The sequence below is a fragment of the Mesoplodon densirostris genome, chromosome 1, assembly GCF_025265405.1.
Source record: "Mesoplodon densirostris isolate mMesDen1 chromosome 1, mMesDen1 primary haplotype, whole genome shotgun sequence".
Classification (NCBI taxonomy): domain Eukaryota; kingdom Metazoa; phylum Chordata; class Mammalia; order Artiodactyla; family Ziphiidae; genus Mesoplodon; species Mesoplodon densirostris.
The window spans coordinates 105,401,703-105,417,386 of NC_082661.1; the positions used below are offsets into that span (position 1 = coordinate 105,401,703).

Genomic DNA, 15,684 nt, shown 5'->3' on the forward strand with positions numbered 1-15,684 from the left:
CCGTGACCACAGGCAGGGGCCAGCCCACCCGTGCTCGGCCGTCTCTCGGGGCACTCACCACGGTCGGGCTCAGGGCCACCCACTTCCCAGAACTGGGGGGACTTCAGCAGACATTGTGAAGCAGCTGCCCGGGGCAGCCCACAGCCCAGGGTCTCTGTGTTTGCAGGTTGGTGGGCAATCACCAGTGCCCCGAGATGACTGTGATACTCACTACTGGGGTTCCCGGGGGCTGGGAAGGACGGTGCCCACTCAGCTGAGTGGAGAAGACTTCCAGGAGGAGCTAGCATTTCAGGCGGGAAGAACTCACCAGCTCAAATGGACAGGGCAGCATCGCCTCACACTGTTGCCCAGGAGCACAGGGGCCAATGGCCAATGAGGCGGAAGGGGCAGCTGGACCATGAGGGGCTCGAAAGTCAGGTCGTGGCCCCCGAGTAAGCCCCCCAGAACCTGTGCCAGCCCTGACCGCCCCTCCAGGGTAGGGCTCCGGGCGAAACCCCACGGCCCCTGGGAGATTCCGCCAGAACCGCTGCAGCCTTCACGGCCTCGTGTGCCGGCAGGAGGCCCACTGCGAGGTGGCCCGCGGGTTGCCTCCTCAGCCCCACACGGCCAGCCACCCGGACCAGCTGCCCCCGACCGAGCCACTGGGCTCGTGCTGGTGTGGCAGCAACGTCTGCCTTCCCACCGCGGGGTCTAGGCTCTCCACAAGCAAAGCAGGCCTCACCCAGCAAGTTATCGCTTAATTCTTTTCTTTTAATTCATAAGTACAATGTTTGTAGCAGTTTAAAAAATTAAAATGTACATCTCACGTCAGACCTCCCTTTCCTCTCGCAGACAGTCACATCTGGGACAGGCTCTGGGACAGGCTCTGGGATGCACCCATCACAGCCCTGCTGGTGCCCAGCATGGCAGGGACGGCGGGGACAGTGGCGGCGGCGCAGCATGAGCTCAAACCCCTGCCGATGGCCACTCCGCCATGGCTCAAGGCAGCAAGTACGGGCAGGTGGCCCCACTGAGCTCAGAGCCCAACCACCTTCGGCAGGTCCACGACGGCCACAATCCTCCAGGGCCAGGGGTCACCCTGCAGTGACTGTCTGGGGCCAGATGCTCCCACAAGCACTCGAGGGAAGTGGGTTGCTTCAGCTGCTTTAGAAAGTGCCAGGCAATGGGGAAGAGTGCCCCTGAACCCTCCAGGCCCCTTCCGGTTGTCACCAACATCTCAGCGGTCCCTGCTGAGCACATGCCCAGGCCCGTGGTCCCCTCCTCGCATGGGCACCCCGAGCTCCCCAGCGAGCCTTGGTGGCCTTCGGGGTGGTTTTCGCATCCCTGCCTGTTGCTCCAGCGGGCAGAACGGCCGAGTCTCACCCTGGCCAGGAGCTACATTTTCGGCCACAGAGCAGGGGGACAAAAGCCAAAGTGAGGCCACGTGCCAGGAAGAGACATTATCAAGATGGAACCGAGTCCACACCTGCAAACCACAGACAACTGGCCCACGCCACGCGGCCCCGGAGGAGTTTCCCTGCAACACGGCCGAGCGCAGCTCTGTGAACCCGTGCCGACAGCAGGGGCTCCCCTCGGCTCCATGGATGAGCCGCCCACGCCCCAGGGCTGGGCAGTGACGCCCGGCCACGAAGGGGGTCCTCTGGGGTTCAGGGCCTCCTCTGATGCCACACTGGGGGTGTCTGGAGGCGCCTCAGCGTCTTCTTTCCTCCTGAGAGAACACAGGGCTGCAGGGGTGGGAGAGCCAGCAGTAAAGGGCAGTAGGGGCCTGGAGAGCCCCTGCCTGGCTCAGGGGTCCGCCCGGGAGGCACGGCTCCGAGAAGGTGCGCAAGCGCATCGCCCACCAGCCCTACCCTGGTTTCACTCAAGTCTTTCCTGTGTCACCAGCAGGAAAACAAAAACACCCCCCCCCCAAAAAAAAACAGAAAACAAACCTGACGATCAAATCAACGATACTTTCAACACAATTTGGATCGGCAGTATGACTGGTGCTCGCCGTAGACTTTCAGGAACTTGGTAAAGTCAGTCCCTTCTGCAGAGAGCTGACAAGGGGGACTATTTTCTCCGTGGGATTTTAATGACCCCATGCAGCCAACTCCACAGGGCAGGTCTAAGGAAGGTTGGCTTCTACAGAGAACTGACGGCCATTCTTAGAGGCCTCGCCTGTCTGTGTCTTGATGAATATAGATACATACAAACACAGTACACACATACTCATCCACGGGTAAAGAGATTTCACTCATAAACTCATATCCATTTCGGGGGCACACTGGCAAGTCTTTGGGTTGGCACCTAGGGCCAGAGCTGGGCTCAAGCCCCCTCATTAAGCACTGGCTGTTACATGTCACGTGGTGACAAGGATGACCCACCAAACTCAGCTGAGCCTGGTGCTATGACTCCCAAGGGGAACGGTTCCCAGTTTTACATTCACAGTGCTATTTCTAACAAGCGTAAACATCTAAGCAGGGACGTCAGCCTGTGATGCGTCTATCTCAGAGCTGCTGAAATAACGTGGGAGCCCAAAGTGAAAAGGGAGAGAGAGCGGTGACTTTCTCAATTCTTGTTCAGAGTCAGGAGTTCCTCCCCAAGGTCCTACTTGGACCTCTGACCCGTTTCTACTGTTCACGCCCTGGCCGGGCGAGGCCTCTGCCGGGCGCTGGTGGGGCAGGCAGGAAAAGCCAAGGGCTGCTCTGAGGAGGGGCTCCCACAGCCTCCCGTGGCCGCACACTCTGACCCCAGCCGGCCTCAAACCCAGCAGCTCTGGGGGTGGGAGCGGCCTGGGTCTGCGCCTGCAGCTGTGTGTGCCGTGGTGAGACGTCACACAGACAGACGTGAGGGTAGCTAACCGTGCACCGAAGGACCCCTCCCCTTGGCAGACTCTGGAAGTCAGCTTCACAGTCATCTCCACTTGCCAGTGAAACACCCAAAACCTGACTGCACTTGAGCTCATGACCAAACTGGCCAGCATGACGGTGACCAAATGACTGGCTGCCTCTGGGGACCTGAAGAGCCCCACCCGTAAGCGCTCCACCAGCCCCTGGCCAAGGGCACTCGACTGTCCACGCCTCGTGTGCATTTGATGATGTGGCTGCTTTGGGCCCAGAAACAGCTGGTCCAGGGGCTGGGGCCTGGGGTAGAAGTGGCAGCCCTGGCTGGCCTCATTCCTGCCCCACCACTGGTCCAGTGGGCACAGATCCGCACCCTCCTGTGCTGAAAGGAGGCCCCGCGGATGGACTGAAAGGGAGCCGAGGAGGTGCTTGGGCCCTTCTCAAACAGTTGCCAGGACTCCAAGCTTTGCTCTTGACCAAGAGGGGCGCAGACAACTAACGCTGTTACACCCTTGGGGCTGCCAGGCCAGGCGAGCATCTGGGCCCCACTGTGTAGGAGGGACACGGGGGACTCGGATCCCAACACCCATCGGCCAGCCCCTGGGTAGAGCGCAGCCCCGGTCAGGACAGGAGCGGGGGGACGACAGTGTTGGTCAGGACAGAGGCTGCTCATGGCCAGGCGGGCCGGCCTGGTCGGCTAAGTGCCCAGGAGCCACCCGTCACCGGTGGGAGAGCCTTGAGAGCTGTCTGTGCCCCAGAGCTGACTGCCCACGACCAGGACAGCCACGGGGGAACCTTCCCAACTCGTAAGGGGTCAGGGGGAACTCCCGGTCAGACATCAGCACGCCAACACCTTCCTAAACTCTAACTAAACGTGAATGCACAAAAAAGGGCGGCGTGTCGGGGGACTAGGGCTTGGGCGAGAGGAACGCCAGAGTAAGTCTCGTGGAGGGAGAGGGAGGGGCTCCTGTCAACCTCCTCGGAGGCTGTGACATGCAGCACAGACTCAGCAACGCACAGACTGTACACGGGCATAGAAAGGTACCTTAAAATTAATCTCTTTACTGATATAATTAAACTTTAAATCCTGAGAAGAAAACAGACAGGGAAGAACGGCGCGGGCCGTCGTGCTCCCAGCCACCCCGCCCTGCCCAGGCCCGACGCCAGCGCGGCACGCAGGCCTGCGGGAGCCAGTGAGACCCCAGGACCCCATGCCTCACTGGGGAGATGTGGGCGGTGCTCTGGGAGGCCCGCGGTGTCACCTCCCGCCTGCGGGACAGCAGAGGGGCTAACGGCCGACCTGCGAGAGCCGAGGCAGGAGCAGCTGGGACCCGGTGACAGCGAACAGGCCGCACGCGAGGAAGTACACACCGGGCGACTGGCATTTAACGCTAGCTCTAGCACGGGGGGTCAGCAACGGCTGCTCTTGCCCCTTGCAAGGACTCAGGCTCAACCCCAAAGATTCCTGCATACGTTCCCTGCACGCGGTGAGGCCGAGCCGCGCGGTGCAGGCGGGGCCCCGAGTCCTGGCGCCACCTCGCCTCTGCCCGCGTGGGCGCTCAGGACATGGCGACCTTGTGGACGTTCCGCAAACAAGCCAGCAGGCGGTGATACGGGTTTCCTGGCACCGCGACCACCTCGAACACAGACTGGAAGGCCCTGCGGTCGAGCTCCTCCTCTATCTGGTGTCTATAGAAGTCCGCGGCTACCAGGCAGAAGAGGTGCACGTCCACGTGCTCCAGCTTGCCCATCCTGCTCACGACGTGGGGAAGGCTGCCAGGGCAGTTAAGGGTGCAAGGCTGCAAGTGTGGGGGGACCTGCCTCCCGTCCTCCCCGGGAACCCCTGTCCCGACACAGGCCTGCCAACGACCCGGGAGCGCCGAGTGCCAAGCCAAGCCACGGACGGGGTGGAGGCGGCAGCTGCCTCCCACCTTGGCTCCGGGAAGCCAGAGCCCCCCGCGGAGGGCGCTCCTCTGGGCAGCACCTACCTGGCCCGGCACCCGTGCACCGAGGGCAGAGCCGAGCTGCCCTCCCGGGCCGCTGACAGCGCCAGCACGGCTGTCTGCTCTGCGGTCTGTCTTTTGGGGCGGCTTGACAGGAGGGGAACGTCCCTTTGGCAGCCAGCATCTTGGGGGTGGGAACTGGATCTTCAATTAAGCTTTTACCCAAGAGAGTGATAGAGGCACGTGACAAAGAATAACGAGAAGCAGCACGAGGGACACACCCAGCTGCACAGGCCCAGGAGTGGGCGGGAGGAGCTCTTTGCAGGGCCGCCGGCGCCCCTGCACTCCACAGAGCAACACCCCGGCCCCGCCCCTCCTGCTCAGCGTGGGGAACACACGGTTTTCTGTCTCCTTGTCCATGGCTTACTCTCTTGGGGCTTAAGGTAAACAACACCTTGACACCTGGGCTTCCTGCAGAGCTTAGGTTTCCAAAACCTTAACGCAAACGTCAGCCTGGATGTTGATGGAAGTGCTGCCCCTGTGGGTGCTACGTCCCGCGGGGCCCCAGGACCCAGGGAAGGATACATCGCCGAAACCCACGGGCTGGTGGAAGCGCTGACAAAGAAGCAGGAGAGGCTCCACATGGCCATGGCAACCGGAGTCCTCTGAGTGAAGTTGGAGAGGGACAGCATGACCCAGTCCCGGACCATGGACGACTGCCCTGTGCTGTGCAGAGTCTGGAACACCTGCAAGGGCGGAGAGCCCCGGGGGGCCACCCCGTCAACACCAGCTTCGGGGGAAGAGCGGTGCCTGGTTTCAAGGGGAGGAACTGGCAAGTCCCCGGGGCTGGCACGTTCAGAGGGTAGCAGGCACCTGGTCTGGGGCTCCCCTGCACTGGGCCCTCACCTGGTATACTACGGTGGCCATGAACTGTGGGTACGGTTGCTGGTTGGACAGAAACTCTCCAATGACCTTGTTCATGACGTCCTGGGGCGGGAAGAAGTCATCTAGAAACTGGGGGAGGATCCGCGCCACCACTCTGGCTTCACAGGGAAACCCCTTCCTGATCCTGCAGGGAGGAGACACGGATCAGAGCCCCGACCTGCCCAGGGCTCCCCACCTGCGCGGGGGCCCCCAAGCCAAAAAGGGGTCCTGAAGTACCAAGCAGAAATGGTTGGGGCAGTGGCATTATGGGGGAATTAAGTCAGTCGTAACAGAACTGCGTCCTCGTTAGGGCCTGCCCTCACCAGTGTCCACACGCTCCTGGAACCTATCGGCGTCTCGGCCAGGCTCCCTTCTCTCTCGCCTGTCCCTGGTGCCCTCCTGCCACCTCCCCTCAACACACCCTCAGCGGGCATCTTGGGCAGCATCCTTCCAGGTGCCAGCTGGGAAGGCGGCCAGCAGGCTACTCATGCTACCGTACCGTTAGCACACACCGTTGGCCCTCCGTATCCATGGGTTCCGCACCCGAATTTCAATCGCGGTTGGCTGGATGAAGGCAGAGCCCGAGGATACAGAGGCAGATTGTACTTCACTATTTTATACCAGGGACTTGAGCATCAGCAGAGTTTGGAATCCGTGGGGGGTCCCGGAACCAATCCCCGTGGATACCAAGAGACGACTGTACAGAAAAGCTATGTGTGACTGAAAAGCACCAGAAGGGACCCAGAAACTGGCCCAGGCGTGCCTGACCCACCTGCCTGCGGACGCCAGCCGCTACCCAGCATGGGCGACACTCACAACTGAAAGTCAGCTTTGTCAAGCCACTGTCCCCCCGCGTGTCTGGAGGGTGGTCAGGCTGAACGCCGGCACTGCACTGGCTGAAGTGTTTATCCCACCAGCAGGCATGGGAACGCAAGCCCCACGTGGGCAGGGGCCTGAGCATGGGCGCCTCTGCCCACCGTGGAGGGGCCCAATGAATGTGAGGGAAGAATGACTGTAAACGCTTTCAACGCTCAACGTGAAAACAGCCCACGCGCTCAGCTTCCCACAACCCCTCACCTGGCCAGAGCAGACGGACAAAGTCCTGCTAAGTGTGCTCTTGTGAAACCCCAAATGGCCACCTGCTGACCGAGCTGACCAGACCTGCAAGGCTGAGTGGTGCAGAGTCGGCTGCCCCAAGGCCACAGACACAGCACGTCGCCTGGACCAGGAGGCCTGGGGCAAAGCCCGACGAGGCCCCTCACCCATTCTGCAGGACTGCAAATTGAGCCAGTCCTGGACACAAGGGCACACACGTCGGGGGCAGGCTCTCAAAGATGTCTGTCATTTAAGTCTGTACCACGGTCTACTGAAGACTCCTGAGCCACTGCTAATGTGGCTCCAAGACTCCTCTCACAAGGCAGCAGGTCTGACCGCCAGTCCCATTACTGACCAGGGCTGCACGCCCAGTCTCATTACAGGCCCTCCCGACACCACCACATGGCCGGCACCGCCCCTCGCCTTCAGCAGACACGCCAGCACTGGGGACAGCCTTGGAGCCAGTCGAGTCCAAACCCGGGCGCTGGGGTCCTAGGACTGCCGGCTGGAGCAGAGCCCGAGGGCAGCGCGAGCACACTCAGGGCACAGGCAGGAAGCAGGCAGCCCCCAGCGGCGGGCTGAGAGCAGAGCGGGTGTGTAGGAAGCAGCAGCTCCCTGCTAAAGCGGCAGGGCAGGGCAGGGCGGGCTCCATTCTTACCTGTCAAAAAGAACAGACACACGCTCCATGGCCACAATCACTGACTCGCTGTCAGGGGCGGCAGGGCTGGGGTCTGAGGTTCTGCCTGGACTGATTTTCTCCTTTCCTGAAACAAAGCCGTTCAGTTCTTTTCATTTGTAAAACTGGACAGGCTCTGTAAATAGGGCCTGGAACTCACGCAGGAGTTTACTAAACCCCTAGAGATGATCTGAGACCAGGTGGCAGGAGCCCCCAGCACCCCAGGGCCCAGCCCAGCCATACAGGGCCCAGGGGTCTGTCTGCAGACCCTCTCCCAGGCAGGGTTCCGACACCTGCACAGCTCTGCAACCTTGAGAACTGGAGGGGCCTGTGGTCTGCGTCCTGTGCATCCGGAGCTCGGCGGCACTGACCCGCCGGGCACAGGTGGCCCCCTGCTCACCTGTGTACATACAGGTGAGCATCAGGCCCAGGGCCGCCATGGCGCGGTGCGGGCTGTGCACGCTCACTCTGTCCACGCTCAGCTTGACCAGGGACTCCGCGTCCAGCCGGGAGAGCTGCTCGGAGAGCAGGAGGCGCTCCAGGCCCCTCAGGACACAGTGGTAAACGATGGATGGGGTGGACTCCTCGCTTCCAGACAGCATCACCCCACACATCTGGACAGGAAGGAAGACCTCCCAGTCAAAGAGCCACATCTGGCCTCCTGTCGCTCATGCTACTTCCCCCAAAAGAAAACAACCAAGGGCCCACTGCACAGGTCCAAGAGCACGGAGCCCACGCCCATTCCCGCTCACCTGTATTATGGATGCCGAGAACTCTGGCCCGACGTCCAGGGGGTAGTTCTCAATCAGGTAGAAGGCCGTGGCACACATCACCAGCACGTGCTGCTGGCTGTGGATGTTCACGCAGCTGAGAACGAGACGAGGGCCAAGCTCAGCCACGCATGGTGGCTACTCCCACCTGATGGCACGTGGTGTCCTCCTGTCTCAGTGACCTCAGCCACTGTCCCTGTGAGAAGGGTGGCCGCCTGGGTTCCTGCTGACCCCTGCCCATGATACGGCCGGGGTCTGACATACGCTTTGAAATGTGCAACATCACTTCTCACAGCCCCCCACCTCTGGTCAGACAGAAGCCCTGGAGGGAGACAGCAGTGGGAGGTCCTGGCCGCTGCCACTCACTGGGCTATGCCTCTGAGGTTGGAGAGGAGATAGTCGCTGATGACCGGGATGAGCTGCTTTGCGGTGTCGTCTAGGAGGTCACACTCCAGCACGTAGAGGACGCCATGCAGGGCTCCGATCTTGCTGGGCAGGTGGCTGCTTCTGAGCGTGCTCTCCAGCAGCCGGCTGACCGGCTCCGCCACAGCCTTGTCCTAGGGTGCAGCACACGCGGAGGCTAGCCTCATAGAGCCGGGGGGCGCCGAGAGAGGCTGGCCTCACGATGCGGTCGGGCCGCTGTGCAGAACAGAGCCCTCTGCGAGGCCTGTGTGCGGGGCTGGCCCCGGGCTGGCGTCCAGGAGCTGGGGTGTTGGGATGGGGTGCTCCCTGGGCCTACCCTGCTGTGTCTGTGCTGACACCCTTCACCCCTCCCCGGGGCTGGAGTTCAGTGTGTGCCCAGCAGAGGGGCCTGCGGAGCCTGCGGGCCTGCAATGAGAGCCCCGGTTCTGAGTCTCTGACGAGCTTCCCTGGGGACAGCGTGTTGCTTGGGGGGTGGAGTGCAGCCCGCGTGACTCCACGGGACGAGGTTCTGGAAGCTGGCGCCTGTTTCCTCTGGACCTCGCCCCCGGGCCCTCTCCCTTCAGTGGTTCTGCTTCACAGCCCTTCACTGTGATGGATCAGAGCCCTGAGTGTATGTGAGCCCTGCATGTCCTCCTGGTGTGGCCTTGGGGACCCGCACAGTAGCCTATGCTAACTTGTATGAAAATGGTCTTAGTTTCCCTCGGCAGCCTAAGCAGGATGGAGAGAGGTAGGAACCTAAACACTCAGCACCACACTCTGCACTTCAGATTGGCTTTTTATCAGAGAAGAAGACACCTTCACAAGGCAGAGATGGCGACCACTGCTTTTCACAGACCACCTTGCCCAGACACAGGCGGCCACCGCTGGCCGAGGACCTTGTCTCGCTCTGCAAAAGCCACAGAGGCTGCCCGGCCTGGCAGCACCCCCGGAACTGTCCTGTGGCCCCGGAGGAGGTGACACTGCTGAGACTCCTACCTCTCCTGCCCGCACGCAGGGCCGCCACCACCACAAGGACCCGCTGCAGGGCGCCGCTTCCACCACACTGGGCAATGGGAACACCAGTGCTGCACGGGGGTGCAGGGGCACAGGCCACGATGTGCAGAGAGACAGCGACCTGAGGGAAACTGCGCTGCCCTTCACACCGGGCCGGGAGTCCGCGACCCGTGCCATCCTGCCTAAGCCTCTTCCTGAAAACCACCATCACTCGTTCCGTTTACTGACAACACAACATTCACCTCAGGGATCTAGGCCAGAGCACAAACACAACTACCATGAAAACAGACCCAGCAGTTGAAACTCCGGCAAGGACAAAAGGACCGCTTCAAGCCTGGCTGCACATACCTCCCTCTCCACACCCAGAGGGCCGACACTTGGAAGAGCTGTCTGCTCAGCGGAAAGCTAACGGACTCATTGTTTCTGTTCCCTGGACGGTGGCCCCAGGTCCGAAGGCCACCCAGGATGAATGGTACCTGCTCTGGGCCTTGGCTCGGAGGGACAAATTCAATGGGGGAACAGTCAGGAAGGAGGGGACGGTCAGGGCTCCGTTCGTAGACCCCAGCTCACACCCCACGTCTGCCCCGTCCTGTGCGACCTGGAGCAAGTCAGCAACCCCCTGCCTCGGCATCCTTGGGAGCAGGTGGGATCATGGTGGCCCCATCTCCACCAGCCTGTACACAGGGTGTGTGGGGCGCGAGGGGGAGCTCCGCAAATGGCAGCGCAGTCAGGACAGACAACATGGGTGTGGGACGTGGGAGAGGCACCTGGGTGCCACCTCGCCCCTCGCCGATGGGCCCAAATGCCTGGCTCACGGCGGCCACCCCTGCGTTTGTTCAGGGAATGGGTCTCTATTCTAGCATAGAGCTGGATTCCAGGAGACATCTGAGTGAGAAACAGCAGTGACCGGCTGATGCCACGTGGCCTGGAGTCACGCTATTTGCCTCCAACGGCAGGGCTGGTATTTTAACATGCTCTAAGAAATGGCAGGGCCCGCGGTCAGTACTTCCTGTGTCTGTACTGCGTGGTGATGTGGCCACAGAAGGTGGCGAGTCCCGATCAGCTAGAGGCACAGCTACGAGGCTCAGGAGAAGGCCTGCCCAGGCCCTGGGCTCAGAACAGAGCACAGGATCCAGCTCCGGGGTGGGAGTGCAGGGTCACCGAGACAAACGGCCCCGGGAGGAGGCCCTGAGGACCGGGAGCACGGGGGCTGCAGCACACGGGGACGGAGAGTGGGGCGCTGTGGGCCGCAGGTGACCGTCCAGGAGGAGCCAGCTCCGCTGCCCCCGCTAGCACAGCCGAGCCCATCCGGGGCCAGGCACCGGGATAACCTGAGGGACCAGGGGACAGGAGCCCCAGCCGAGGCTCGCCCAGCACCACACACTCCACAGCGACGTGTGCCAAGGCCCCACGCCGCCTCCCACTCACCATCCCAAGGACAGCGGCCGCCTTGCAGGTGGCGGGTACCAGGTACTGTTGGAGAATCTCGTCTTCCGAGGGGTGCACCCTCCGTAGCTCTGTCAGCGTCAGGTACATCGTCTCAAACTGGCTGCGCTCCGTAAACAAGTCTGAGACCACGAGGAGCTGGCGACGGGACATTCGGGCGGGAAGGGGTGAGTTACACTATGGGAAGTGCGCGGCGCAGGACTTCACAGGAGCCCTGACCGGGAAAAGCAACCAACACCACCTGGAAACCTAAACTACACTGTAACCCTGTGTCCGCACGTCCTCCTAGGGCCTGTACGCACACAATGCTGCCGTGTGGGAACCCGCACCCAGGCCGCCGCCAGCAAATGGCTACCCAAAGCCCCGGAACGGAGAAATGGGTGATCATTTCGGAAATTAATGCTTTGGCGATGATTCTTTTTGTCTCCCTGAAACGTTCAGGTTTCACATTAAGTCTAAAAACAAACTTTGATTAGGCATGAAGGCCCTTTTTCTTTAGGAGTGTGAGGGAAGGCTGGGGTTGGCCCTTTCTCAGAGGCCCCAGGCGAGCTGAACCAACAAGCCAGCAGGACACTCAGCAAATCATCTAAAAGAGCACTTCTTAGGTGAGCCTCTCAGGGCCACAAGGTCAAAACTATTTTCCTAAAAATGCTAAGACCCTACTTGCATTTCTCTCCTGTGCTCTCCCAACTGTACAGTGGTATTTTCTAGAAATTACTTAATATTGACAGACTGAATGCAGAGGAGATACAAGAGTCTTGGCCGCGCCATGCGGCATGTGGGATCTTAGTTCCCTGACTAGGGATCGAACCCTCGTTCCCTGCAGTGGAAGCGTGGAGTCTTAACTACTGGACCACCAGGGAAGTCCCCCCAGGGGACTTCTAATGAGCCAGACATTAAAGAGATTTGCAAAAGTGTACAAAAACTAATTTAAAAAACTTATTTTAAAATAGAAATTGTTACCCTTATTATTTTTAAATGGATAACTTTTTAAAATTTAATATCTTTAGCAGTACTTAAACTTGTTGACTTTTTTGAAAAAATCAATCTGTAACTTACATTACAAATTAAAAATGAGGTTCTTAAAAATCTCAACTTGACCAGATATGAAACAATTTAGAAAACTTTAAAGGAGCATTGAGAAAAACAGACTTGAAAAAAAAAAAAAAGTTTGTCATTACCTAAAAGAGACATCTTTCGGTAAAAATAATAAAAACCCTGTGCTGAACAGGAAACAAGACGGTTCCAGTAACTGGGCATCTCTCCTTGCTGGATGGCTAACCTGGGTGACGTAGAGAAGCCAGCACTGAATAAGTAACTTTTAAACCTTCTCAGATGTGACTTCCAATACTGCAAGCATGGATGGATGTCACCGACAGACACCAACGCTCCTTGGGGTCCCCACCAATCTCAAGGATGCAAAGAAATCCCCGGGCCAACAGCTGGAGAACAACTGCTCTAAATTGGTGCTTCTCAAGCACCAATCGGTGGCTGGGTGATCGGTGGGTTGGTGGTCAGGGGACCCTCTGTCACAAGCCCCCGAGGAGACAACATGGGCAAGGACGGTGACCCTTCAGACCTTACAGTTAACGTGCCGTCCCCACGACACTCCCACTGGACTGATGGGTGTCAATGCCAGGGACTGGACCAGCGGAAACCGCTCCTTCACTGGCTCCAGAAGTACTACATCCTCCACCTGTGTCTACGCATCCCCGCACGGGTGCCCAGAGACCGGGAACCCCGGGCGGGGGTCGAGGGGGTAGGCAAACTCACCGACCGCACCACCTCGCTGATCAGGATGACGGGGGTCCTCCTGGCTGAACTTGACGGCAGGATCCAGCGACTGTACAACTCGAGCAAAAACTGCGAACAGGAATGGATGTCGACTCCAGCCCGGTGTTTCCTGCAATTTCCCCCCAACAGAGATGAGAGGTTCATTTCCAGAGGCACCCCAGAAAGTCAAGTGACTAATCAGAGCTCTCCGAGCTCCTGAACACAGAAGGCAGACAGGAACCTGGCGCTGACTGGAGACGTGGGCGGGGACGATGGTGCGGGGGCCTCAGCCTCCTCCTCCTCCTCCTCGGCCCACTCCTCCTCTCTCAGGGGCGTGATGCTGTTCCCCAGCCACACAGAGCGGATGGACACCTTCAAGGGGCACAAGACAGGGAGCCGATGCTCAGGGCCGGAGGCAAGGGGCACTGAGCCGCAGGTGCTGCCCAGGGTCCCTGAGGCGAGCAGCTCCCAGCACTCAGCAGGACTGTTCAGGGAGCTCTGCCTTCAGGACTAAGGGCCTGATGAAGCGCCGGGCGGGAGCAGCCGAGAGGGAAGGAAAGAGCCTCTAAGGAAGGACACTTTCGCTCCTAAGGGACATCTGCGTGAAGTCTCGGCACAAAATTGAACCAGAACGTGGGATCTCTTTTCAAAACTTGTCCTCACTGGTAGTCACTTGAGGACCCCGCTTTTCTGAATTACTCGCTTAACAAATCTCCCCACAAATGCAACAGAATGCCATGCTTATGCTGCAGAGGGTGCGGTGGGGAGGAACTTGAGAACCCGGACAGGCCCCCCGGTCCCCACGTGCCCCATGGGGCCTCGCGCTGGACGGAGGCCGGGGGACTGACCTGGCCGAGGCTGTAGCTCGTGCTCCCCAGCTCCCGCTCGGGGTTGGCCTGCAGCAGGAGCTTGTCGTGGCTGATGAGGGCACCTGCGGAGCAAGGGCGCGTGAGTGCCGCCCGCACGGCCGCCAGGAGCTCGGGGGTGTGCTACCCCTTCACAACCCATTAAGCTGGCAGGGCCAGTGGGGCGATGCTGAATTACCACTTTTTCTCTGTAACAAACCAGCTTCAGACTCTGAACAGGAACCGGTTGTGGGCTGAGGTGTAAAAGCTAAGAGTCAGTAGCCGCGAACGAGGCGACTACCCAGCCGGCAGCCCTCTGGGAGCCCAGCGACAGCTTTGGCGGACGGGCCCTCCTGGGACCCCGCCTTGGCGCCAGGACTGTCCAGCTGTGCCCACCAGCCCAGGGCATAGGCTGACACCCACACTCAACCCATCCTCCCCACAAGCCCCAGGGACACCCAGCCCTCTCCCCACAGGTACCTGTAGTAGCTGGAGACAGAGAAGGGATGGGGTCCCATGCCTGGTACAAATGATGGGTGGCGATATTCTCCCTCTTTGAAACCATCGCTTGAATTTCCTGCTCTACGATTCCTCTGATGATGCTCAACTTCCTCCCAAACCTCAAGTTCAGAACAAAGGTTATAGAACATCTGGTTCCTCCGAATCTTACAAGTGAAAACCACCAGGCTTCCCCCAGCTTTGCCTCAAGGAAACACAGGCACCTCCAACCCCAGTGCCCACACCCTCTGTGGGCGGTTCCCGTCTGTAGGCCCTGCACAGGTGTTCTGTCAGCTCCTTCGGAATCCGCCCTAAACACTGGACGCCCGAGTCATCAGGCCTCAGCCACCAAGCCACTTTGGATCTGCACCCCCTACACGGGGTTTTTGTCTTTAATTCTGGCAGCAAAGGAAAGGGCACCCTGGCGCCTCCCTGCTCCCACCACGGCCATCCCAGGAGACACACAGCTTCTCGGGCGAACCTGGTGTCGAGAGCTTTCAGGGGCTTGTTCCGGGGCTGCTGCTCCAAGCAGCTCACGGCTGGGTTGCCGGCCACGGGCACAGTCATCGCGCTCAGCACCAGGGAGGTGATGGCCTGCACGGCCAGGACGTGGATCTGGGTCCTCTCTGTGTCTTCCTGGAAGGAGAGCCCACGTCACCAAGTCACAACACAGGCAGCCACCGCTGCCCCACCTGTGGGCAGAAGCTGCGGGCCGTGGATGTCCAGCCACGTGGCCTTGAGGGCGGGGGCCCCCGAGTGCAACAGAGGGATGTGCCTTCCCAGCCAGGGTCCTGTTGTGTCTGCGTAAGTTCACCAGAACCCACACACATCTGTGATTTGAGATGAATCTGATGGGTAAATGGCTGCTTTTGAAAGCAAGGTCTCCTACAGGCACAAACCTCCAAATATGAATGACTTTTTAAGAAACTGTCCTTAAATTTCCTCACTGATTTTAGGGACTCTGCATATAACAACCTGTTAGTTCCACACCTGTGAAAGACAACTTTGATGATTTCTGACATATATACTCTTTGAACTGCCATTTCTGGACGTTTAATTCATGTCAGAATTAAAAATGTATCTCATGACTTAATGATTCAGGCTTTGCTTTATCTGAACATGCTTTTTATTAATATTAAAGTGACATAATATGCATTAATACCCCAAGAAGCCTGATAAAATTTTCGCAAAACAGTCAAGAGAAATGAACACAGGTACGTATGTGTGGCCTTTATGACGTGCCTTTTCATTTTGATGAAATGTTGCTACACACTGTACCCTGAATATTGAGAAACAAAACTGAAAAATATTTTCAAGAAAGGACGTAATACTACTGACCCTGAAAGGGCAGTGCACTGTGATAAAGGCACTCTGGCCGCGACTCTAGGGTACCCAGACCTTGGGGAGACTCATTCCTGCTCTGGAACACCAGTCATGACATGATCTGGCTACCTTTAAAAATACGGTGAGACA

At 59.2% G+C, this 15,684-nt stretch overlaps 1 protein-coding gene across 3 annotated transcripts in view; it reads right to left on the minus strand.

Annotated features, from left to right (window-relative positions):
• Nucleotides 1-3,867: 3,867 nt before the first annotated feature.
• Nucleotides 3,868-15,684, minus strand: part of HTT (huntingtin) — a 141,226-nt gene continuing 129,409 nt past the window's right edge. For all 3 annotated transcript variants that reach the window (XM_060106695.1, XM_060106685.1, XM_060106679.1), the window contains 13 exons: nt 14,693-14,847; nt 14,194-14,333; nt 13,717-13,799; nt 13,110-13,240; nt 12,869-12,998; nt 11,078-11,233; nt 8,600-8,790; nt 8,216-8,330; nt 7,864-8,077; nt 7,446-7,551; nt 5,675-5,837; nt 5,354-5,514; nt 3,868-4,598 (listed from right to left, as the gene is read on the minus strand). In XM_060106695.1, the coding sequence (XP_059962678.1) occupies nt 4,385-4,598; nt 5,354-5,514; nt 5,675-5,837; nt 7,446-7,551; nt 7,864-8,077; nt 8,216-8,330; nt 8,600-8,790; nt 11,078-11,233; nt 12,869-12,998; nt 13,110-13,240; nt 13,717-13,799; nt 14,194-14,333; nt 14,693-14,847 (1,959 nt within the window). In that variant the 3' untranslated portion in view covers nt 3,868-4,384. The remainder of the gene's footprint in view (nt 4,599-5,353; nt 5,515-5,674; nt 5,838-7,445; nt 7,552-7,863; nt 8,078-8,215; nt 8,331-8,599; nt 8,791-11,077; nt 11,234-12,868; nt 12,999-13,109; nt 13,241-13,716; nt 13,800-14,193; nt 14,334-14,692; nt 14,848-15,684) is intronic.